The 25,751-nt window shown below is 45.4% G+C and overlaps 1 protein-coding gene and 1 long non-coding RNA gene across 3 annotated transcripts in view; one reads left to right on the top strand and one right to left on the bottom strand.

Moving 5' to 3' along the window:
• Positions 1-25,751, top strand: part of LOC148896689 (uncharacterized) — a 246,063-nt gene that overhangs the window by 133,739 nt on the left and 86,573 nt on the right. The gene's annotated exons all lie outside the window — the stretch shown is intronic.
• The window catches only part of trmt11 (tRNA methyltransferase 11), a 93,933-nt gene that overhangs the window by 50,251 nt on the left and 17,931 nt on the right, over positions 1-25,751 (bottom strand). For both annotated transcript variants that reach the window (XR_016115183.1, XM_088997825.1), the window contains exons 2-7: positions 20,869-20,934; positions 20,416-20,489; positions 20,226-20,307; positions 20,050-20,142; positions 11,859-11,993; positions 10,794-10,950 (exon numbers count right to left, since the gene is read on the bottom strand). Coding sequence is in view for 1 of the 2 variants with exons in the window: in XM_088997825.1 (XP_088853951.1) it covers positions 10,794-10,950; positions 11,859-11,993; positions 20,050-20,142; positions 20,226-20,307; positions 20,416-20,489; positions 20,869-20,934 (607 nt within the window). In the remaining variant the exon portion in view is untranslated. The remainder of the gene's footprint in view (positions 1-10,793; positions 10,951-11,858; positions 11,994-20,049; positions 20,143-20,225; positions 20,308-20,415; positions 20,490-20,868; positions 20,935-25,751) is intronic.

Raw genomic sequence — 25,751 nt, 5'->3', positions numbered from 1 at the left:
TGGTTGTGTGAATCAGGGAGTCGATGTCCCTTTCGCTCTGAGCATACAGCTTTGTGTCATCCATGTAGAGGAGGTGACTGATTGATGAGAAGGTTTCTTCAGCCGTCATCTGTACAATTTTGAAGGTTTCGGACGTTTCGCCTCCTATTCAAGAGGCTTCGTCAGCGAACTAAAGTCTGACTGGTCGTATCGGCCCTACTTATATATCCCTAATGTCCAGGCATGGCGGCGCCGGACACAGCTATGATAGGTCACTACTCTCAGGTTGGGGGGAGCAGAGGACCCCTCCCTGTTGCCCCACTGATTGTTCCTACATTCCTGACTAACGACTGGCCTATTTCCCCCACTCCCACCGGTATCACCTCATCAGCATAACGAATGTTGCCTAACCTGTTTTGCCTAAGCAGGCTATTGTATGAACGATCCAAATTGAACCTCACCCCACCAGACCGGTTTAAAGAAGGATTTTGTTATTTTATAAGAATCGCTTCTTTTACCCCCCTTTCAAACCATTTATGTTCTTTCGCTAAGATTTTAACCTCATTGTCGTCAAATGAGTGGTTGCTAGCTTTTAGGTGCAAATGTACTGCCGATTGAGGCCCACTTGTATTATCCCTGCGATGTTGATAAAGTCTTTTTTTGTGAATTTGTTGAGTCTCCCCAATGTACTGCTCTTTACAATTTTCATTCTTACAATGTATGGAATAAACTACATTACTTTGTTTATCTTTTGGATGAACTAATTTTTGCCTTAACGTGTTTATCGGTTTGAAATAAGTTGGAATTTTATGTTGCCAAAGGACTCTTTGTAATTTTTCAGAAACTCCTGCAATGTAAGGTAATTATTAGTTTCATTCCCTATTCTTTCTTTCTGACATTTGTTAAATGGCCACTGAGGGTACCCACAGTTAGTGAGTGCGCTCCTGATATGTTTAGACTCCTTTTCTCTACCTTCAATGCTAGTTGGTATTAGTTTAGCCCTATGCTGGAGGGTTCTGATAACTCCTAGTTTGTGTTGTAAAGTGTGGTTAGAGTCAAAAAGTAAGTATTGGTCAGTGTGCGTAGCCTTCCTAAAGACTTCTGTTTTTAGCGCTCCGTCCTCTTTTATAATTATTTTACAATCCAAGAAGGCGAGTTGGTTCTCTTTAATGTTCTCACGAGTAAATTTAATGTTGATGTCTACAGAGTTGAGGTGATCTGTGAAGGATTGAATTTCTTGTTTTTTAATTATGACAAAAGTATCGTCCACATCTCTAAACCAGTATCTAGGTTTTGTCCCTGGTAAGGATGTGAGGGCCTGTTTCTCCATCTCTTCGATGTAAAGATTAGCCACTATGGGTGAAACTGGTGAGCACATAGCACAACCATGAATTTGTTTATAAAATTTCTCCCGAAATTTAAACCGGTTTGGTGGGGTGAGGTTCAATTTGGATCGTTCATACAATAGCCTGCTTAGGCAACATTCGTTATGCTGATGAGGTGATACCGGTGGGAGTGGGGGAAATAGGCCAGTCGTTAGTCAGGAATGTAGGAACAATCAGTGGGGCAAGAGGGAGGGGTCATCTGCTCCCCCCAACCTGAGAGTAGTGACCTATCATACCTGTGTCCAGCGCCGCCATGCCTGGACATTAGGGATATATAAATAGGGCCGATACGACCAGTCAGACTTTAGTTCGCTGACGAAGCCTCTTGGATAGGAGGCGAAACGTCCGAAACCTTCAAAATTGTACAGATGACGGCTGAAGAAACGTTCTCATCGATGGACCACTCCTGTACGACTGAGAGCATACAGACGAGGTGACTGATTGTAGCTCCATTTCTGAGTGGGTATCCATAGCCTGTCTTGGCAGTTATTTGGCTGAGGGGGTTCACTCCTATGCAGAACAGCAGTGGTGAGAGTGCATCACCTTGGTGTATACCACATTTGATCAGAATCAGAATCAGAATCAGAATCATATTTATTGCCAAGTATGTAGAACATACAAGGAATTTGTTTCCGGTAGAACACGCTGCTATAGTATCGTCGTCCAAAAAAGCTGCTAAGTGGCACTACACAGTTCCATTTTGGCTACTGTTGAAAGAGTTCAAAGAGTTAATGGCTTGGGGGAAGAAGCTGTTTAAATGTCTGCTGGATTTGGTGCGCATGGATCGGTAGCGCCTGCCTGAGGGGAGTAGCTGGAAAAGGTGGTGGGCAGGGTGCGGAGGGTCCAGTAGGATTTTCCGCGCCCTAGTTTGGATTCTTGCAGTGTGCAAGTCCTCGAGAGTGCGTAGGGCGGTGCCAATGATTTTTCCACCGTCCTAACTGTCCGTTGAAGTCAGATTTTGTCCATTTTTGTGGCGGCCCCGAAACAAACGGTGATGGAAGAACACAGGATGGATTCGATGACAGCCGTGGAGAAATGTTGCAGCACCTCCTGTGGCAGGCCATGCTTCTTTAGCATGATGCATGATGGACACTTGTGTTAGTGGCTTGCCATTGACTTCACGTGTGGTTTTCCACATCCTCATCAAGTGTGCAACGAAGGCTCTCAGGGTCCTGTTGACCTTATACAACTCCAATCATTCAGTGATCCATGTGTGTGGCATCGAGTCATATTTTTCTTGTAATCAATCCAGGCTGTGCACAGGTTGGTATGTCGGGACCTGCAGTCTTGTGCGACTGTTCTGTCAACCAGCAGGTAATGTTTGGCACCTCTCGTATCTCTACCAATGCCTTTCTGTGCTTTGCTCGTGTATTGATCCATGTGTCCACTTATCTTAGCCGCAATGATGCCTGACATGAGCTTCCATGTTGTGGAGAGACAGGTTATTGGCCGATAGTTGGAAGGAACTGCACCCTTTGTGGAATCCTTCATGATCAGGATTGTTCGCCCTTTGGTTAGCCATCCTGGGTGAGTCCCATCCATCAGCAACTGGTTCATTTGTGCTGCTAGGCGCTCGTGGACTGCTGTGAGTTTCTTTAGCCAGTAGGTGTAGACCATATCCGGGCCTGGTGCCGTCCAGTTTTTCATTACCTCAGACTTACGTCTGTGTAAGATCTCAGTCGTACAGGAGTGGTCCATCGATGAGAAGGTTTCTTCAGCCGTCATCTGTACAAATGTGAAGGTTTCGGACGTTTCGCCTCCTATCCAAGAGGCTTCGGCAGTGAACTAAAGTCTGACTGGTCGTATCGGCCCCATTTATATATCCCTAATGTCCAGACATGGTGGCGCCGGACACAGCTATGATAGGTCCCTACTCTCAGGTTGGGGGGGCAGAGGACCCCTCCCTGTTGCCCCACTGATTGTTCCTACATTCCTGACTAACGACTGGCCTATTTCCCCCACTACCACCGGTATCACCTCATCAGCACAACGAATGTTGCCTAACCTGTTTTGCCTAAGCAGGCTATTGTATGAACGATACAAATTGAACCTCACCCCCCCTCTGCATGGCCATGCTCTGGTTCCCCAGCACCTGACGCAGACCTTGTTTGGCTGGGCGACGTCTGAGCCGGTATGTCATTTCGATGTTTTGTACCCACACTGGATGATGTTTTGTGCTCATTTTTCTCTGCCCCCAAGCGGGATTCGAACGATATATATATATATATATATATATATATATATATATATATATATATATATATATATATATATATATATATACAGTGAGACCTCAACTTACAAACTTTTTGACTTACAAACGTCAAATTTATGAAAATTAAACCTTATAATAAGCACTATTTTCATAATACACACCCACCACGGCTGGCGGAGTGATCTTCGGCGGAAGCACACAACCGAACAGCACCAGAGGTTAAGTTACCAACAGTCCTTATGGAAGGTGACTCTCCTTCATTAAGCCATAAACAACCATCAAAAAGGCAAATAAAACTTTATTTTGCAGCACAGTTTATTTCTTTAATTACAGTCGTCATGTAATGTGCCTCTCTTTCCAAACAGCAATTCCCTTTGACCTTCGACCTTCCAACGCCATTCCATCAACCCATAAATGACCATCACAAATGTAAATAAAGTGACTTTATGATACAATGCAGTGTATTTCTTTCATTACAATACAATTGCACATTTATTATACATAGAATAAGGTATGTTGTGTGTAGTTTTAAGGCTTATTTAGTTGAAAAGTATATTTTATGGAAACCCGGGAACAGATTATTCCAATTTTAATGGTTTCCTATGGGAATTTTTTTTCCAGATACACACTTTTCGCCTTACACACTCTGTATGGGAACCAATTAAGGTCGTAAGTTGAGGTCTCACTGTGTATGTATATATATATATATATATATATATATATACTCCATGGACACATTAACTAGAGGTAACAAGATTCTGGACAATGTTTTCACCACACACAAAGGAGCCTACAAAGCATACTCCCTCCCCCACCTAGGAGCTTCGGACCACTCCAGTATCATGTTAATGCCCGCATACAGGGCACTTGTCAAAGTCGTCAAACCAGTAAAGAAGCAGATAAGGGTGTGGCCTGATGGGTCGTCAGAGGCACTCAAAGACTGCTTCTCCAACACTGACTGGAACATGTTCAGACAAGCGGCCACCTACAACAACACCACATACCTCCAAGAGTGCACAGACTCTGTTACCTCCTACATGAGGAATTGCATGGATGACGTGACTGTCACCAGATCTGTCACCATCCGGGCCAACCAGAAGCCATGGCTGACAGGTGAAGTCTACAGGCTCCTTAGGGCTAGGAACGCTGCCTACAAAGCTGGCGATGAGCTGGGCCTGAGAACAGCCAGGGCCAACCTGTCACGTGGCATCAGGATGTCCAAGAGACAGCACTCCAGGAGGATCGCCAACCACTTCAGAGACAGCAGAGACACCAGGAACCTGTGGCGTGGGATACAGACCACCACAGACTACAAGCTCTCTCCACAGAAATGCGAGAATTCCACCACTCTGCTCAACCAGCTGAATGACTTATTCGCCCACTTCGAGGCAGACAACAGCATTCCAGCACAGAAAACCCCACCACCTCACGGCGACCAGGTGCTGTCACTGTCCCAGGACAGCATGAGGCGATCCCTCAGAGGTACCAACACACACAAAGCCCCGGCTCCCGACAGCATTCCTGGCCGTGTCCTGAGAGACTATGCGGATGAGCTCACAGATGTCTTCACAGACATCTTCAACACCTCTCTGAGCCAGGCTGTTGTGCCCACGTGCCTCAAAGCCACCACCTTCATTCCGGTCCCAAAGAAGTCGTCCCCCACCTGCCACAACGACTACCGCCCAGTCACACTGACTCCCATCCTCGTGAAGTGCTTCGAACGGCTAGTTATGAACCACATCAAGGCTTCCCTCCCCCCAACCCTTTCCAGTTTGCATATCGGCCCAACCGCTCGACCGATGATGCCATCTCCACTGCTCTCCACACAGCGCTCACCCACCTGGAGACCAGAGACTCTTACGTCAGAATGCTGTTCATCGACTTCAGCTCAGCATTCAACACAATCATCCCCCAACAGCTCACCGACAAACTGAACAAACTGGGAATCAGCCCCTCCCTGTGGCTCCCCACTGGCTGCTGGACTTCCTGACGGGGAGACCACAGGCAGTCAGAGTTGGAAACAACACCTCCAGCACCATCACGCTGACCACAGGGGCCCTCCAGGGGTGTGTGCTGAGCCCCCTCCTCTTTACTCTGCTCACACATGACTGTTCACCATCATCACCCAGCTCCACCCTCTTTATAAAGTTTGCGGATGACACAACTGTGGTGGGCCTCAACAACAACGATGAGGAGACAGCCTACAGGGACGATGTCAGCCGCCTTGCTACGTGTTGCAAGGACAACAATCTCCGTCTGAATGTGGAAAAGATGAAGGAGATTGTTGTGGACTTCAGGAGAGTGCGCCCCCAGCATGCTCCACTCACCATTGACGCGGTGCGGCAGTGGAGAAAGTGAGCAGCACCAAGTTCCTGGGAGTGCACATATCTGAAGACCTGTCCTGGAGCTACAGCACGTCATCACTGGCCAAGAAATCCCACCAGCGCATGTACTTCCTCCACAAGCTCAAAAGAGTTGGAGCCCCGACCCCCATCACGACTTCCTTCTACCGCGGTACCATTGAGAGCATCCTGACCATCTGTATCACCGTGTGGTACGGCGCCTGCACCGTGTACTGCCGTAAGACTCTGCAGCGCATCGTGAGGACAGCTGAGAAGATCATCGGTGTCTCCCCCCCCCCCTTCAGGACATTTACAACACCTGCCTCACCCGCAGAGCCATCAGGATCGCTGGCGATCCCACCCAGCCCTCCCACTGCCTCTTCAGCCTGCTGCCATCGGGTAGGAGCCTGCGGATCTCCGAGCCAAGACCAGGAGGCTCAAGGACAGTTTCTGCCACCAGGCAATCCGGAGACTGAACTCCCTCCCAGCACTGCCCACCCTGCCCCTTCCCACTGCCACACTCACCGAACTCTGAGGACATGCTACACGCTGTACTATCATCCTGAACTCTATTTTTTGTTCTTTGTCATCTTTTTCTGCAACCAACCACATCTCAACCACTTCAACAGTTTGTTTTGTTTGTTTTTGCATTCCTACATTACATCATTTTATATACGTCACTACCTCACTTTACATACGACACTACCTCACTTTACATTCAGAAATTACATGTATTGTCTGTTGTCAATTGTATGTCTTTTTTAGCCACGTTATTAGGGTCCAAGAGTATGCAGTGATCTCATGTTGCTTTGTATTTGCATACTCCCTTTGGGTCATATTATTTGTGAATATGGTTTTCATGACAATTGTTATGTTGACAATATGCACATGTCAAATGACACCTCCAAATTCTGGAATATAGAGACAAACTGTTGGATGGGTCATAATTTTCTAATGTTAAAAAAAACAGACTTGGTAGTGATTTAAACTACAAACAACCCAGCGACGTGCAGTCAGGGGAGGCAGGTGAGGCCAGGCAGGTGAGTATAGGCCCTATATATATATATATATATATATATATATATATATATATATATATATATATATATATATATATATATATATATATATACTACTGTCCAGACACTGCTATGATAGTTCCCTGCTCTCAGGTTGGGAGGAGCAGAGGACAAATCCCTGCAGCTCCACTGGTAGCTTCTATTGTCCTGACTAACTGGCCTGATTGCCCAATTGGCCCTGGTAACTCCTCATCAGCATGAATAATCCTATGTTGCCTAAATTGTCTACTGTACGAACGATCCAAATTGAAACACACCCCACCATTACGGTTAAGGGAAGGATTTTGGTGTTTTATGAAAATAGCTTCTTTTACTCCCCTTTCAAACCATCTATTTTCTTTCGCTAAGATAAGAGAAGATTAGTTTAGCCCTATGCTGCAGGGTTCTGATAACTCCTAGGTTGTGTTGTAAAGGGTGGTGGGAATCGAAAAGTAAGTATTGGTCAGTGTGCATAGCCTTTCTAAAGACTTCTGTTTTTAGCGCTCTGTTCTCTTTTATAATGACTTTACAATCCAAAAAGGCTAGCCGGTTCTCTTTAATGTCTTCGCGAGTAATTTAACGTTGTTATCTACCGAGTTGAGGTGATCTGTGAAGGACTGAATTTATTGTTTTTTAATTATGACGAAAGTATTGTCCACATATCTAAACCAGTGTCTAGGTTTTGTCCCCAAGAAGAATGTGAGGGCCTGTTTCTCCATCTCTTACATGTACAGATTAGCCACTATGGGTGAAACTGGTGAGCACAACCATGAATTTGTTTGTAAAATTTCTCCCTAAACTGAAAATACGTAGTATTAAGGCAGATTTACAATAATTGGCAGATGTGGTCTGGTTTAAGTTTGGTTCTTTCATGCAGAGAAACGTCCGCCAGCAGTCTCGTCCGCCCCACTGAGACTGCTGCTGGGGTCGGGACAGATGTAAAGAGAGAAGTCACATCGTAAGATGCCAATGTTTCCTGAGGTTCCAATATGCGGTCTTTCATGCTCTCTACAAACCCTGTGGTGTCCTCTACGTGATATTCTGTGTTACCAACCAACGGATCTAAAATAGTTTTTAAATATTTGGGAACATTGTATGTAGAGGAGTCAATGCTACAAACATGGGTCCGAGGGGGAACCCTTCTTTATGTATTTTTGGCAGGCCATAAATACATGTCGTGGCCTCTCCCAGGTATAATCTAAAATACACCTGTTTGTCTATATGCTTTCCTTTCTCTAACTTTTGCAGACAGTCTCTCATTTATTTCTTGTATCTATTGAAAGGGTCCCTTTTTAGTTGCTCATAAGTGTGAGAATCACTGATTAACCTATTTATTTTGTTTTCATAATCCAATGTGTTGAGAAGCACTGTACACCTACCCTTGCCTGCTGGCAAAATAGTAATATTTGTATCTTCTTGTAGAGTAGTTAACGCCTTTTTCTCTTCTAATGTTATGTTGGACGGAGGTGGTTTGCCACTACTGAGAAGGGCTGATATTTTATTGCGTAGATCATCTGCCTCTGCATACGAAAGTTTGTTATTTTTAATAGCCGATTTAGTAGCTGTGATGTAGTCTATTGTAGGTATTGTTTTAGGAGTTACTGAGAAATTTAAACCTTTGGCTAGTACAGCCTTTTCTGTCTCTGAGAGAGCTCTGTCTGACAAATTTTTGATCGAATTCTCCCTTGAAATCTGCTCATTCCTATTTTTCATCGTGTTTACCAGTTTACTAGCTGTGATTGTTTCTTTAAAAGTATTTTTTGAAATTTACCCTTTTGTCTCTGTTTGATCTTGATGTGGTGCCTCATGTTTGTTTTTTATCTCTATGTTAAATCTCCTAATTCGCAAATTTAGTATTTTCCTAGTATAATTTAGTTGCATTTTATCGGCAAAGTATCCGGGTGACAGGGGTGCTTGCTTCAAGCATTTAGGAATTAATCGGCTCTGTCTACATCTAAGATTGAAACTGAGGTAGTTCTTTAACAGCTAATTTAAAAGTGGCCTTTTCTAAGTTTCAAAGAAGTACAGATGACGGGTTGAAGAAACCTTTTCATCGATGGACCACTCGTGTATGACTGAGAGTTTACACAGACGTAATACTAAATAGAGATTAACGGTGAGGCAGCAGCCGGCTGAGCCTCACCATGGATTGCGCAATGACTATGCTAACTGTGCAGGCTTGCTCTGCAGTGAGACCGCATTGCTGTCCCTGTGCATATCACTATTAAAGTGTTCAAAAACGTTTAGTATATGGACAAAATTTCGACACTTTAACTGGTGTATATAATGTATAGTCCCTGTACATTATAAAAACTGTACAACAGTGTTTATTTTGTTTTATTTTTATCAAAACTGTGTGAATAGGTGAGGCATACAGTTCTCCTGCATCATGACAGGGGCGCTGATGATTCCAGAGATTCTTCATGCGACTCCTTGGCTGCAGAATAATAGAATAAGTGACAGCAAGCTACAGTAAACAGTTAGCAAGTTAAGTGCAACCATCCAGTCATTTTTTCGTGTTGCTTGGCCTTATTTTCAGAATGAAGGATTACATATCTTTCAATCGAAGCAGGAGATAATAATTAAAGGAAGACCAACACCGGACTGTATAGCTCACAAACGGTGAGGGATGGATGTAAATCTCCTGGACAGCTTTTCAGCTTTTTGGCCCAAAAGGATCTCATTGAAACTATTCCTGAGGCGACAAAGTTGCTCCAGCTCATGCTCACTGTTCCACCTACTACAGCATCAGTGGAGCGGTCATTCTTAGCACAAAAGACTGAAAACTTACAGTCAGATCAGGACAGATCAAGGACGACTTTCTTCACTGGCAGTGATCTCCACTGAGACATAGACTTTTAAAACTGAAGAAAGATAAGGAAGGCTTCGACAAAAGAAGTTATGGATGCCTTTCTTCAGCATGGACTTCATTTATAAGTAAAGGTAACACGATAATGTTTCTTTATTCTTTTTTTCTATGCTACAGTTTGTATATATAAAGAATGCTGACATGACGTTTTAAAGAAAACATGTTAACTGTTGACAATCAAATGGTGAATAAGCTACTCTGTTGAGTTCATGTTTGTAAATCTGATTGTGAGGACGGCAGTGCCTCACCAGCCATGAACCGCACGTCACTGAAACAACCGTATGAGGATTTTTTTTGATGATGAAGGATTTCTGCAAACACTTGTGTAAAATAGCTGTGAGTTACTTTTGATGCAACTCTTCGCCTTGTATCTGAGAAATCACGAACCTTCTTTTGCTTTCGGTTTTTCCCTTGAAGGGGTCGCCACAGCGAATCAGTGTCCTTCATCTTCAGAGGTTTGATTCACATGTTTGTTTTGGCCAAGCTTTTACGTCGGATGCCCTTCCTGATACAACCCGCTGTATTTATCTGGGCTTGGGACTGGCACAAGAAGACACTGGCTTGTGTCCCCTTGTGGCTACAGAACAAGCAATTCGAGGAACTTGATAAAGATGAAGATCACTAACCTAGAACTTTTTAATCTGCATGGTGCAGTTAAAATCCACCCTGTTTTTTATTTGCAAATGCCAAGAATGTTCTGCGTTCTCTTATTTCTTCTCGCCTCCCTAGCGACGCCACGAGATGTCGTCAGTTTGTTCAAAATTCATCAATGCGAATCCTGACTAGAAAAATAACCTAAGTGACATTGTGATAATGCAATTGAAATAAACTGATTGATTACTTTAATTAATAGTAATATTCAGCAAGGTAATATTCTGCATTTGCTTGAAACTGACCAGATGTACTAATTTACATAACATGAGAGAAATAGAGAAGCAAACTCACCAGTTCCGACAAACGGGTCAAAGACAAGATCATGTTCTTTGACTTTGGCATGGTTGGCCATTATGAAAGAAAGGCCCGCATCCATACTGGTGTTTCCGATGAAGTGTCTCTTCTTCACACTGTGAGAACGAATCAAATCACGCTGACCATCTGCTATCTGTGTGGAGGTTAATCACAAAAGTAAAAAAAAAATGAACAGCATGTTTGCACATTTGAAAGTTACTCTTCAATTTGTTTGCAGGGCCTTCCTGGTGACAATTATTTTGGCCCCTAAACTCCACGCACTAATGTATCATGTCATGTATGTTTAACCAACTGCAGTGACCGCCCATATAGTAGATGAGAAGGTTTCTTCAGCCGTCATCTGTACAAATTTGAAGGTTTCGGATGTTTCGCCTCCTATCCAAGAGGCTTCGTCAGCGAACTGAAGTCTGACGAAGCCTCTTGGACAAGAGGCGAAACGTCCGAAACCTTCAAATTTGTACAGATGACGGCTGAAGAAACCTTCTCATCGATGGACCACTCCTGTACGACTGAGAGCTTACACAGACGCCCATATAGTATGTACCCCACCCCCGAGGGCTGCGGGCGTGGTGGAGCCAATCCCAGCTGTCTTCGGGCAGGAAGCTGGGAAGTCCTTGAACTGGTTACCAGCCAATCGCAGTTCAAAGTCAAGCACTCACATTCACACCGAAGGACATTTTGTTGTGTTCCATTAACTTGCCATGCATGGTTTTGGAATGGAGAGGGAAACCTGGAGGACTCATGCACGGGGAAACATGCAAACTCCACATAGGAAGGCCGGAGCCAGAATCTAATGCTGCACCCTTGCATTGTGAGGCAGAAGCGCAAAGCAATCGAACATTTCCCCCTCTCCACATGGTCACCATGTTTTGATACATGAAATCATTACATGTAACAAAAAGAAAGCAAACTAACATTTTACTAGTATTTGCAAAACAACATAACCACTTTCGCTAAAACCCTAAAGACAGGTCCAGATTTGTCATAGCAATGACAAAGTTGTGCTTTTCCTTGTTAAAGTGTATCTGTCCAGGTTCTCACCCATCGGCCAAAATAAATATAATATGGATACTGCGGAATGTTGTTTGGGTCAGTCCCATAATCTTCCAGCAAGCAGAATATATGCTGAGGACTCTTGAGATTTACAAGACCCTCAAATGGAAGGAAATCCATTGCCTGTAGAAACAATACAGAATACAGTCACTTTATTTTGAAGTACACCCACACTCACAATTAAATCAAATGAAAAAATATATTTAACAGAAAAAAATAACTGTCAGTTTCCTTGAACGTCACATCACCTGATTAAAATCGGTGGTCTGTCTGAGTATTATCTGAGTATATCAGGTATTATCTGAATATATAAGGCAATATAAACCATATGTCAAAGTCAAGGCTCGGGAGCCAAATCTGGCCTGCCAAATCATTTTATTGGGCCCGCGAAAGCAAATCAAGGATGTCAAGTTCCATGATGTGTGCTAAAGTCTGAACCAAAATTTCAAATTGTCCCATGTAAACCACAATCACAGTCATTATGTTTTACTTCAGATTTGAAAACTTGTCATTAATTAATTTGTTGTAATATATGGAGGGGATGAAACATTCTAATGGCTTCCCCAAATTCATAACAGCCCTCGTGAAGAAATTGTAACTACAACTAATGAGTTTGACACCCTTGCAATACAGAATTCTAGAAGAGCCAATTTTAAGTGGGAGACCCGGTTATTACCAGTAAATAAAATACAATAAAATAAAATAAAATAAAAAGTATGTGGTCATTTCCCATTAAGATTTTTACTTCACCACCCCTCCTTTTTTGTCAACTTCAAAATATGTGCATCCATGACTTTTGGTTTGTTTTTGTGATGTGTACGAAATGGGAATCTTAGAAATGCTTGAAGGTTTCCTAACGCATTTTGCAGATGTATGGCTCCCAGAATGCATCGCACGGTACAATGTAGTCACTTGACGTTATAACAGAGGTGGGCAAACTACGGCCAGGATCTGGCCCTTTTGTCTTTTTAATCCAGACCGCCAAAGGTTGGTACACAACTGGGGTTTGATGTGAATGACTACTTGATAGAGATTAGACAGAATAGAAGTTATCATATTTAAAAGTTTCATGTTGTTATACATTATCTACTGACTGAAGTACACAATGAAGGCGCAGATGGCCTGGGGTTAATCTGAATTAAACAGAAGACGCTTGGAATTGGAAAGAGTCAAATATAGAGACTTTGAAAAACAAAGAAAGTGATTCATGCTTAGTCAAATTCTAGCTATTTTCATGCTAAGAGTGAATTGCTCGCGGCTCGATGGCCATTCAAATAAATGCAAGTTTCCTGGAATTGTTTGACTGTGTTAAAAGGTTTCCGCAAACTGGACCACTAATAAAAGGGGAGGTGACCTCGATGGCTAAAACTTTGAAGCGTTCCGTGGCTGGCTTCAAAGGTTTGTGCACAACATCGGCTGAGCAGTTTTGTCATATGTGCTGATCGAGGCTCAGTAAAGTGAGAAACAGGGAGTAAATGGAAAGAAATCCTCTAGATTACATTTATTCATCTTGTTTTGGAGCAAATAGTCCTATCGCTGTGATTGTTTGTATCTTTTTTTAATTACATACACCTGTACTGTATGCTACAGTTTTTGGGCAATATAGCACTTTGTCGCTTGTGTGGTAAAACGTATATGTTGGTAACGTACTCGAACGTTCATACAGCTCATATAATGTACCATAGTTGTTTAACTGTTTCATTAATAAAATTATGTTAATACCTTAATGATTTTGTTCTGTTGATGTTTGATATGGACAAAATAAAACATGCAATGTTTTTATATGTACCTTATCTTGCTCTGACCCGAATTTCTGTCGAATTTTAGAAATTAATGTGGCCCCTGAGCCAAAAAGTTTTCCCACCCCTGCGTTATAAGAACGTTAATCCTGGTCAAATGTGGGTTTGTGTTATCTACAGTGAAACTGCTCTACAATTAAACCTACCAACACATGTGTGATAAGAGAACAGACAGAACAGAAGTAATTCTTCTCACCCATACTTATCTGTCTTGTCTTGTCGCACTGTGTCTGTACCTTTTTATTCCCTACCGTGAGTACGCGGGTCGGTTTTCCCCTGGCCCCCCTACTGGCTCGCTCGGTAATCGTTATTTTTGTATTGCCCATGGTCCACGTTTTGGACCATCACCTTTTGTTTGTATGTATTCTATCGGTACGGACGTGTGTGTCTTCATTAAACCATCTAAACCACAGGTGTCAAAGTCAAGGCCCGCGGGCCAAATCCGGCCCGCCACATCATTTTTTTCGGCCCGCGAAAGCAAATCAAACTTGTTAAATTCCATGATGATTGCCAAAATTGAGCCAAAATTTCATATTTTTGGATGTCAACCACAATAAAAGTCATTATTCTTGACTTCAGATTTCAAAACGAGTTATTCATTAATTTGCTGTGTGCTCTATATGTAATATTTGAAGGGATTTAAACATTCTAATGGGTTCCCCAAATTCATCTAATTCATAACGGCCCTCGAGAGGAAACCATAACTACAATGCGGCCCGCGGCAAAAAATGACTGACACGCCTGATCTAAACGGATCCACTGTCTCTGTCGCTTGCTTTGGGAAAACGGCTACTTTTTTCGTTCCAACCAGAAGGCTCTCACTCTACCTCGTTTGGAACATGACATTAAGAAGGCTGATAAAGAAGCACAGATAAGGTCAGAAGGAATTGCACTTTGATCTTTGTAGATCTGAAGAAAGCGTGTGACAGGGTGCCCAGAGAAGAACTGTGATATTGCATGAGGAAGTCTAGAGTGACAGAAAAGTATGTCAGAGTGATGTAGGACATGTATCATGAGTGTAAGACTGTTGTGAGGTGTAATGTCGGTGTTACGGAGGTATTTAAGGTGGAGGTGGGACTCCACCAGAGTTCAGCTCTGAGGCCCAAGGCTCTTCTTATTCGCTATGGGGATGGACAGGCTGACAGACGATGTTAGACAAGAATCTCATTGGACGATGATGTTTGCAGATGACATTGTGATCTGTAGCGGGAGCAGGGACCGGTGGGGGAGAAACTAGAGAGGTGGAGGTTTATCCTGGAAAGGAGAGGAATGAAGATCAGTCGCAGCAATACAGAATATGTGTGTGAATTGGATTGGATTGGATATGCCTTTATTAGTCTCATCAGGGGAGAAATTTACATTTCACAGCAGCAAAGTGATGAAAGGAATGAAAGTAGAAAAACAAAATACATGAGCTGCTGGAAAGGCAGCCTCTCTCGCGGCGCCGTCTTGAAGTCAAAAGAACAAAAAAAAACTAAATAACAAATAATATGACAGCATAGAGACAATATGACAAAACAAAGACACAGAGAGACATTCATTCTTCAGGACTTGCTGTACCCTCTTTGTGATGACATGAAGCAGTTCTAGATGAAAGAGGAGAGGATCAAAGTGTCTTTCCACCAGTGGATCAGGGACATCATGGTGGAATGTGCAAGTCGACTACAAGCTAAATGTTGAAAGCAAACACGCAGCTGTATCATCCATTGACGAAAAGAGATTGTCTCACATCTCCTGTTCCACATAAATCTGCTTCAATTCCAAGCCGCAACAGTTCCACAGACGCATCGGCGCTCTGCGCTGACGCTCCTTTCTTCTTATCGCGGGTTCCCCAAGCCATGCATCCATCTAGCCGCAGACTGCCAACAGCACTGACCTTTCCACTAAACAAAGCGGGGCTGTGAAGATGCTGCCCATTACAGGCGCAAAAAAGCACAATGGCCCCTTTGGTGTCCAGCGATGGCAGTCGAATGGCTCCAACATTCCTCCCATTCAAAAACAGTACTGGCATATTCATGCTGCCGAAAAGGCACAACCGCTCAGCACAGTCTCCTCCTTGATGAATGCCGTGGTCAAAAATGCTGAAAAACAATCTGTATCCGTTCCACACGGTGCACAACAACACAAAGTGACAAAAGAAAACACAAAACAAGACAAAAACAACCAAAAAAGCAAGGCTCATGAGAGCACTTGCTGAGGCTGCCTACTCGGGCGCCATCTTGGATTTCAAGTGAATGAGAGGGACCCAAGTTCAAGAGTGAGGTTACAGGGAGAAGAGATAAAGTAGGTGGAGGATTTTAAGTACTTGGGGTCAACTGTCCAGAGCAATGAAGAATGTTGAAAAGAGGTGAAGAAGCGTGCCCAGGCGGGCTGGAACAGCTGAAAATAAATGTCAGGAGTGATGTGTGATAGAAGAGTTTCAGATAGGATGAAAGGAAAGGTGTATAAAACGGTGGTGAGACCAGACATGTTTGGACTGGAGACATTGCCACTGAAGAAAACACAAGAAGCAGAGCCGGAGGTAGCAGAGATGAATATGTTGAGGTTTTCTTTGGGAGAAACCAGGTTGGATAGGATAAGGAATGAGTATATCAGAGGGACAACTCATATTAGAGGTTTTGGAGACAAATAATCCAAGATGGCGCCGCGGATGGCAGCCTCGGTCACACGCTCCCTAGTATTGTTCCTGGTTTTGTCATTTTCATTTGTTTTTTGCGATCCTACGCGACTCAGTTACGCGAGGGAAGAGTTACTGAGCATTGGGGAATCCAACCTTGGACTATTTTCACCGACACACCAAAACCTACAAGGTTTTTCGGGGCTGCTCGCGAGCGGCGCAGCAGCTCTGTACGGAGCTTTGAGACGCCGGCGTAGGAGGGGGAAGCGAGCCGGCATGCTTGTCAAGCTACGGCTGCGTGGATTTCGAACGCCGCTCCCATCGATCCACCTCGCTAATCTACGCTCACTACCAAACAAGATGGACGAACTTCTGCTTCTCACAAAGACCAATAAAACGTTTGCCCGCTCTGCTGCGCTGTGCTTCACTGAGACTTGGCTCAGTGACCGCCACCCAGATTCCGCGCTACACCTACCCGGATTCCGTCTCCTTCGGGCCGATCGTGACACGGAGCAATCGGGGAAATCCAAAGGCGGTGGACTATGCTTCTACATCAACAAAGAATGGTGCACCGATGTCACGATGCTCGACGCACACTGCAGCCCTGGTTTGGAATCGCTGTCTCTCAACTGCAAGCCATTCTACTCGCCACGTGAGTTCGCTTCCTTTATTCTCGTTGCCGTGTACATCGCGCCACAAGCTAATGCTAACGCGTGTATACAAACGCTAGCGGACCATGTAAACCATCTCGAGCTAAAATATCCAGAATCACCCCTGATCATTTTGGGCGATTTTAATCAAACACGCTTAAACCGTGAACTCCCCAAATATAAGCAGCATATTGACTGTTTCACCAGAGGAGAAAACATTTTAGATCATTGTTACACAGCACTCAAAGGCGCATACCGGTCTGTTGCGCATGCAGCATTGGGTCTTTCTGACCACTATTTAATCCACTTAATTCCCACATACAAACAGAAACTCAAATGTGTAAAACCGGTCGTCAAGACAGTTAAAACATGGACAGATGAAGCAAAGTTATCGCTACAAGAATGCTTAGACTGCACTGATTGGAGCGTCTTTGAAACTTCAACGGGCACATTGGATGAATACACAGACACTGTAACATCATACATCAATTTCTGTGAGGACATGTGTGTACCAACAAAGTCCTTCCGCTCATTCAACAACAACAAGCCATGGTTCACTCCCAAACTCAGGCAGCTTAGGAAAGAGAAAGAATCCGCATTTAAAAGCGGCGATCGAGCAGTTTACAAACTCGCCCGAAACAGGCTGACGAAGGAAATTAACATCGCAAAGAAAAGTTATGCGGAGAGGCTCAACAAACAGTTCTCCGCTAACGACTCTGCAGCGGTGTGGAATGGCCTGAAAGCAATAACAAATTATCGTTTACCTTCCCCCCAAGCAGTGTACAACAATGGTATGGCTGATGAGTTAAATGCATAATTTTGCCGATTTGAAAAGCACACCACCATTTCCCCGGTCTGCCCACCTTTACCAGAAACTACCGTATCTCCGCCCTCTGCCCTACAGATCCACGAACTGGATGTTAGACGGCTCTTCAAGCAGCAGAAGATCAAGAAAGCTGCAGGACCTGACAGAGTGTCCCCCTCCTGCCTGAGAGTCTGCGCTGACCAGCTGGCTCCGGTCTTGACACAAATCTTCAACAGATCCCTGGAGCAGTGTGAAGTCCCATCCTGCTTCAAACAGTCTACTATTGTCCCAGTTCCAAAGAATCCAGCACCCTCGGGATTGAACGACTATAGACCTGTCGCTCTGACGTCTGTGGTCATGAAGTCCTTTGAACGCCTCGTGCTGAACCACCTAAAGAACATCACCGGACCTCTGCTAGATCCTCTTCAGTTTGCCTACCGGGCAAACAGGTCTGTGGAGGATGCAGTCAACATCGGACTGCACCACATCCTCGACCACCTTGACAACACAGGAACCTACGCAAGGATCCTGTTTGTGGACTACAGCTCTGCGTTCAATACCATCATCCCAGAACTCCGCATCCCCAAACTTCTCCAGCTTGGTGTGTCCCCCACGATCTGCCAGTGGACCCTCAGCTTCCTGACAGGACGGACACAACAGGTCAGACTGGGAAATATATCATCCACAACACGAACCACGAGCACTGGAGCCCTGCATGAATGCGTCCTCTCTCCATTGCTCTTCTCTCTCTACACGAACGACTGCACCTCAACGCACCCAGCTATCAAATTCATAAAGTTCGCAGACGACACCGCGGTCATCGGTCTCATCAAAGACGGCGACGAGTTTGCGTACCGACAACAAGTGGAGCAGCTGGAGCTCTGGTGCAGCCGTCACAACCTGGAGCTGAACACGCTCAAGTCAGTTGAGATGATCGTGGACTTCAGGAAACATCCATCACCACAGCTACCCCTCACACTATCCAACTGCCTTGTGTCAACCGTTGACACCTTCAAGTTCCTGGGAATCACAGTCTCCCAGGACATGAAGTGGGAACTCTATTCTGAAAAAGGCCCAACAGAGAATGTACTTCCTGAGGCTGCTAAAGAAGCATGGCCTGCCACAGGAGGTGCTGCAACATTTCTACACGGCTGTCATCAAATCCATCCTGTGTTCCTCCATCACCGTTTGGTTCGGGGCCGCCACAAAAATGGACAAAATCCGACTTCAACGGACGGTTAGGACGGCGGAAAAAAATCATTGGCACCGCCCTACCCACTCTCAAGGACTTGCACACTGCAAGAATCCAAACTAGGGCGCGGAAAATCCTACTGGACCCTCCGCACCCTGCCCACCACCTTTTCCAGCTACTCCCCTCAGGCAGGCGCTACCGATCCATGCGCACCAAATCCAGCAGACATTTAAACAGCTTCTTCCCCCAAGCCATTAACTCTTTGAACTCTTCAACAGTAGCCAAAATGGAACTGGATAGTGCCACTTAGCAGTTTTTTTTACGACGATACTAGTGCAGCGTGTTCTACCGGAAACAAATTCCTTGTGTGTTCTACATACTTGGCAATAAATATGATTCTGATTCTGATTCTGATTCAAAGTCTTAGATGGCTTGGACATGTCCAGAGGAGAGCGAGTGAATATATTGGGAGAAGGATGCTGAGCCTTGAACCGCTTGGCAGGAGACCGAAAGGAAGGCCTAAGAGGAGGTTTATGGATGTTGTCAAAGAAGACATGAAGGTAGCTGGTGTGAGAGAAGAGGATGTACAATATCGGGTTAGATGGATGACACTGATTCACTCTGGCCGCCCCTGAAAGGAAAAGCCGAAAGGAAAAGAAGATCTATGTTGCACTGTTATGTGTGGTTCTCTTTTTTGTCTGTATGTTTATTTTTCAGAAATGTTGGTAAAAATTGATGTTCCTTTTCACAACAGTTGCAATGCAGTACGTTGGCTGGAATGACATGTCACCTAATTATTAATATGACCTAATTAACGCATGTCACAATTAAGAATGATAGCTATACCTATATTTTGTAGTTTGACAAATGAGGCAACTGATTAGATTATGTGTAAGTACAAACAATATGAAAATTATTTGGTCCGGCCTGAGAAATTTGTACTGGGAACCCTTTTTATGCAGGTATTTTTTTCTTTTTTTATATTTTGTATTAGACTATACTAGATTCCACTGGCGTTACTGCAGAACAAAGTGTGAGGTTGGTTGGCTCAATTGATTCACAGGTTGATTGAAATGCAAACCACTTCATTCAAATGTACTTTCCGATTTCACTTACATCAATCCGTTTCAATCTTTCTGTGAAATCCAGGGTTTTGTTGAAGGTGTAAACATTTATTCTGTATGTTGAGTCCTTATGCAAAAACGGCAACTGCAAAGTTATAGCAGAAAATCGATGTTTTAGTCGAACTGTAAAACGTGTTTCACGCTCAAGATCAAAACCGTATCACGAACCATGTGTTCTGCTGGGTAGTTAAGCAAAGATGTTCTGAGCTCACTGTGGTTCTGTCCGTGGCCCCACAGTTCAAATGCAGATCTGTTTAGTAACAACAATTTCAAATATCAGTGTGCATGACACCTCATACAAATATGCTTGATAAATGGCTATACACTAAATATTGGAATTAGTGCATAAAAATCTTACTTTGCACAAACCGATCGGGCCATGACGCAGCAGACATCGTCCTCTGTCAAATCCTTCAGACACCAGAAAGGACACTTGGAGAGAGTTAAAATATCATTTGCTTAAAGATAAATCTTAACAATAAGAATAAATTTAATAATACATATTTTGCAGATGACCCCACTCACTTCCTGACTCTCCCCTCTGTCTCTCACATCTCTCTCTCACACATCTCTCACGCACACACACATTTTTCTCTATCTCTCTGTCTCTCTCTCTTAACAGAGGGGCGATGACAAAAGGATGCTCATGTCACGCAAGAAGGATGAAGGATAAACCAGCAATGTAGGACAAATGGACCATTTATGGTCATTTGCATCGACAGAAAAAAAATTCTAATAAGAATTGATCAGCACTGGTAATGCTATCAAACTGAAATAAAATCGCTCTTTGTCATACAAAACCAGATGTTACCTTTTCTTTAAAGTTCTCCCCAGGTTTGAAACTTTTTCCTCTGAGAGCCAGCAGTGCCTCAATTTCCTGGAATCATAAACATATGAATAGTTATTTTACACACTCTGACGAAGGCAGAAGTAGACGCCGAAACATGTCAGGTATTTGAACACAGACAATACACTGTCTTTAAGATAAGAATCTGTTTTAAATTAGTTAGTTTACATCTACAGTGACACCTCAGTTTACGAAACCCCTTGGCTTACGAACTTTTTGGTTTACAAATGTTACATTTATGAACATTTTACCTTGGTATACGAACTTTACCTTGGCATACGGACTTTTTTGTACACGGAGCTGCCGCAATGAGTGATGTGTCGTTCACGAACGAGCCCGTTCTTCTAACAACAAAATGGCAGCCGACTGTTTTTGTCCTCTATTTCCCACCCCCAGTCTTTGGTTAAAGCCACGTAATTGCTCATTAAGAGAGCAGTGAGGGGGGGTGGTTTAAACATTAAAGAGACAGGCAGACGATAGTGAGACTTTCAACTTTCATAGTTCAAAGGCAGTGTTGACTGCAAGGTTAAAATATCCCATTAATCAGGCTCCACAAATAACCCGCTCAAGCCATCTGTAAACTTGTTGCAAAAAGCTATCAACCCAGCTAAACAGATCACAATTGATGAAGAACTAGATACAATTATCACAGAGAAAGCACCTACAAGGGATCATTCCTCAAGATGGCGAAAGAAGCATCAAGTGTTTAATGCTGAGGAAACCGGCCACACCATTCCATTAAGCCATTAATGACCATCTCAAAGGTAAATAAAATGACTTTATTGTAAAGTACAGTTTATTTCTTTAATCATAATACTGTAGCACATTTATTATACATAAATGAGGTATATTTTGTGTAGTTTTAAGGCTTAGAAAATTAGAAAGTAGAACATTGTTTTATGGGGTCCTGGGAACAGATTATTCTCATTTTAATTGTTTCCTATGAGAAATTATTTTTGGGATACACACTTTACACCTTACACACTCTGTCTGGTAACCAATTAAGTTTGTAAGCCAAGTATTGTTGGGTGTGTCTGATGGAGAATAATAATTTATCATGTTTAAAAGTGCCGTGCTTTGCTGACCAATTAAACAATGGGCCTACAGTCAAAGCGCAGATGGCCACAGTAAATCTGAGTGAAACAGACACGGCAAGGTGAACTGTCGTCTCCATCAAGATTCTAGAAGGTCCGGCCTTGCACAGAATTTAGGGCTTGAGATACTCCTTTTCCACCAAAGTTATTTACGGCTTAAACATCCTGCACAAGCGCCAGATTACAAACTTATCAGTTCTTGGAAAAGACAACCAATTAAAATGCCTTATGTTTTACTGCTTGCAGCTGTTGGTGCTCAGAACGCCCAGAGGCGTGGCATTATAATCAAGAAAACTGTGTTTTACTAATATATCACTGTAATTTGCATATACTCTCAATAAATAGCTTGGCAGAGGGGCGCACAATTCAGACGTATGTCATCTGATGACTGGGTCTCCTGCCGGCAGTGGGGACAATCTTTCTGGTTCTGAGTCTCTGTCCACGGTGTCTGCCTGTCATATCTCTGACAGTGTCATGTTCAAAATGAGTGCAATTTACATTGGCAAATTTCCACTGGCTGGTCTGCCTTCTCCACCAGGGATGGGCAATTTGACTAAATTTATGAGGATTTTCATATTTTTCATCTATATTTCTCAACATTAGCACCCACCATTCCTCATAGAAAAGTGTATTGGATGTGTATCCATATTTTTAGAAAAATGTTGAGGGTCCTCTTTTTTTCCAGGGATGAATCAAAACACTACTCAGTTTCTCGTTCCGATATTCATGTCACATCTCGTCGCCGCCCGGGGCGCGCCCCGCCTCTCCTGTCGCCTCCTCCGCTGCTCCATGGAGACGGCCCCTCCCATCATCACGCACCTGGGTTCCCACAGCTGGTTGTCATTCCCTTGATTGTGCCTTCTGACTATATTTACCGATCGCGCAATACCGTCTTTGTCGGAGTATTCTTAAAGCCACCATTACTACTTCCATGCCGTCAGGTCTGCCGTCACCGATCTCTCACTTACCTCTCCCTGCTGTTATTTTTGCATGCGTGCCTCAGTAAAGACTTTTTGGTCACGAGTATCTGTCTCGCCGTGTATTTTGGATCCAACCTCCCCGCTTGCCTTTCGTCACTCGAGCCCTGCCCTCAAGCCTCGAGTGCCGTGACATAATACTCCGACCACCCATGGATCCCGCCGGCGAAGACAGATTCCTCGCCGCCCTGACCGTGCAAGCAGAGCGTTCGAGCCAGCTGGCCCGTGCCATCGCGGAAGTCAGCCAAATTGCCACTATGCTGGCTCAACGCTTCGAGGCGGCTGAGGCACGCATTTCCGCCCTCACAAACAAGTCTTCCCCGCCCGTGAGTAGGTGTTTCGTCGCGAATTGAACGCCGATCACAAGGACGAGTTGGCTACCCGCGACGCTGGCACCACCTTCGACGACCTGGTCGCCATAGTCATCGGCCTGGATCACCGCCTTCGGGAGCGACAGAGGGAGCAGCGCGGCCGACGGCCCAGACGGCCCCGAAGCTGGTCCAGATCTCCCACACCCGGCAGCGAGCGCGTGCGGCGCCTGGAGGAATCCCCCGAACCCATGATCATAGGGGGAGGGAACGACCGCACTATCCCCGGGGCTCGCCGCACCCAAGGCCCCCAGCCAAAGACCTCTGGTCCCCGCAAGTCCCAGTCGAAACGGCGACCACAGCGACCTCTGGAGGTCAAAGCCACGACCCCCGTTACACGGTTGGAGCTGGACAGCGAATTAATCGGCCCGTCCAGCTCCCAAACCGTGCGGGCCCTTGTGGACTCGGGGGCCGACGGGTGCATCATTTATCACCAGCTGGCGGACTCGTTGGGCTGCCAGCTGATCGATCTCCACCCCCCAAAGGAGATCGTCGACCTGGACGGCAGACTGTTAGCCCGAGTCACCCACCTCACTGCCCCGCTAAAACTCCGGGTAGCGGGGAATCACGTCGAACACCGCCAATTTTTAGTTATGCCCTCCCGGAATGTGCCGTTGGTATTGGGTCTCCCCTGGCTCAATACCCACGACCCGTCTATATCCTGGGAGGGGCCCACCATTCAGGGCTGGAGCCCCTACTGCTACGCCAACTGCCTGCGGTCGGCTACGGCAGGGCGAGACCCCTCCCGCAGTGGCCCGCCCGAGACCATCTGCCTTAAGGGCGTGCCACATTGCTACCACGACCTGCGGGAGGTGTTCAGCAAAGACCACGCCCAATCTCTGCCGCCTCACCGACCGTATGACTGCTATAGACTTGCAGCCGGGGGCTCCATTACCGGACTCCAGACTTTTCCACATCTCACAACCGGAACGGGAAGCCCTGAGCACTTACATAGACGCCTCCCTCGCGGCGGGACTCATCCGGCCGTCACGGTCTCCGCTGGGCGCAGGGTTCTTCTTTATTGACAAGAAGGACGGAACCCTGCGTCCGTGTGTCGACTACCGGAGTCTGAACGACATCACCATCCGGAACAAATACCCCCTCCCCCTCATGGACTCAGCCTTCACGCCCCTTCAATCAGCTACCATTTTTTCCAAATTAGACCTCCGCAGTGCATACCATTTGGTCCGCATCCGGGAGGGGGATGAATGGAAAACCGCATTTAAAACACCATTAGGATATTTTGAGTATCTGGTGATGCCGTTCGGACTCACGAACACGCCCGCAGTCTTCCGGAATTTAATCAATGATGTGCTCAGGGACTTCCTCAATGTTTTTGTTTTTGTTTATCTTGACGATATTCTCATTTTTTCTCATTCCGCAGAGGAGCACCGGCAACACGTCCAACGGGTCCTGGCGCGGCTCCTGCAAAGCCTATGTGAAGGCAGAGAAGTGCGAGTTCCATGTCCGCTCTCTGTCCTTCCTAGGGTTTGTTGTGGAGCAGGGGCAGCTCAGGGCCGACCCCACTAAGACTAAAGCGGTGGTGGAATGGCCGATCCCGAAGACGCAAAAACAGCTCCAGCGGTTTTTGGGGTTTGCCAACTTCTACCGCCGCTTCATTCGCGGGTATAGTCAGAAGGCACTCCCTCTCACTAACCTCACGTCCTCAAAGATTCCCTTCAGGTGGACGCCCGACGCTGAGGGGGCATTCAACCGCCTCCGTCTGGCCTTCACCAACCCCCCTGTTCTGCGTCATCCCAACCCGGATCTCCCGTTCACGGTCGAGGTTGACGCATCCGAGTCTGGAGTAGGGGCCGTCCTGTCCCAGCGCTCTCCCACGGACCAGAAGCTACGCCCATGCGCTTTCTTCTCCCGCTGGCTCAGCCCCGCCAAGGCCAACTACGACGTCGGCAACCGGGAACTGCTGGCGGTCGTCCTGGCCCTGCAGGAATGGAGACACTGGCTTGAGGGAGCGAAACACCCCTTCACCGTCTACACCGACCATAAGAACCTGGCGGCCATCCGGTCGGCCAAGAGACTAAACTCACGTCAGGCCCGATGGTCACTCTTCCTCACCCGTTTTAACTTTTCTCTCACCTACTGCCCAGGGTCACAGAACACCAAGCCCGATGCCCTATCCCGCATCCATGAGCCGGCAGAAAAAGAGGAGACCACCACCAACATCCTGCCGGCCCAGCGCATCCTGGGTGCCCTGAGGTGAGAGGTTGAGAGAAAGGTTCAGCAAGCCCAGGGGACGCCCTAAGGATCGCCTGTTCGCCCCCCCCCCCCTCTTCGCGCGGAGGTGCTCGTTTGGGGACACACCTCCAAGATAGCCTGTCACCCGCGGGTCAACAGGACGATCCAACTCATCGCCCAACGGTTCTGGTGGCCGGGGTTCAGGATGGACA

Source organism: Hippocampus bargibanti, linkage group LG06 (genome assembly GCF_051943395.1).
Source record: "Hippocampus bargibanti isolate YZ-2025 linkage group LG06, ASM5194339v1, whole genome shotgun sequence".
Taxonomy (NCBI): Eukaryota; Metazoa; Chordata; class Actinopteri; order Syngnathiformes; family Syngnathidae; genus Hippocampus; species Hippocampus bargibanti.
Note: the sequence above shows the minus strand (reverse complement) of the source record. Positions and strands in the feature narration are given on the sequence as shown.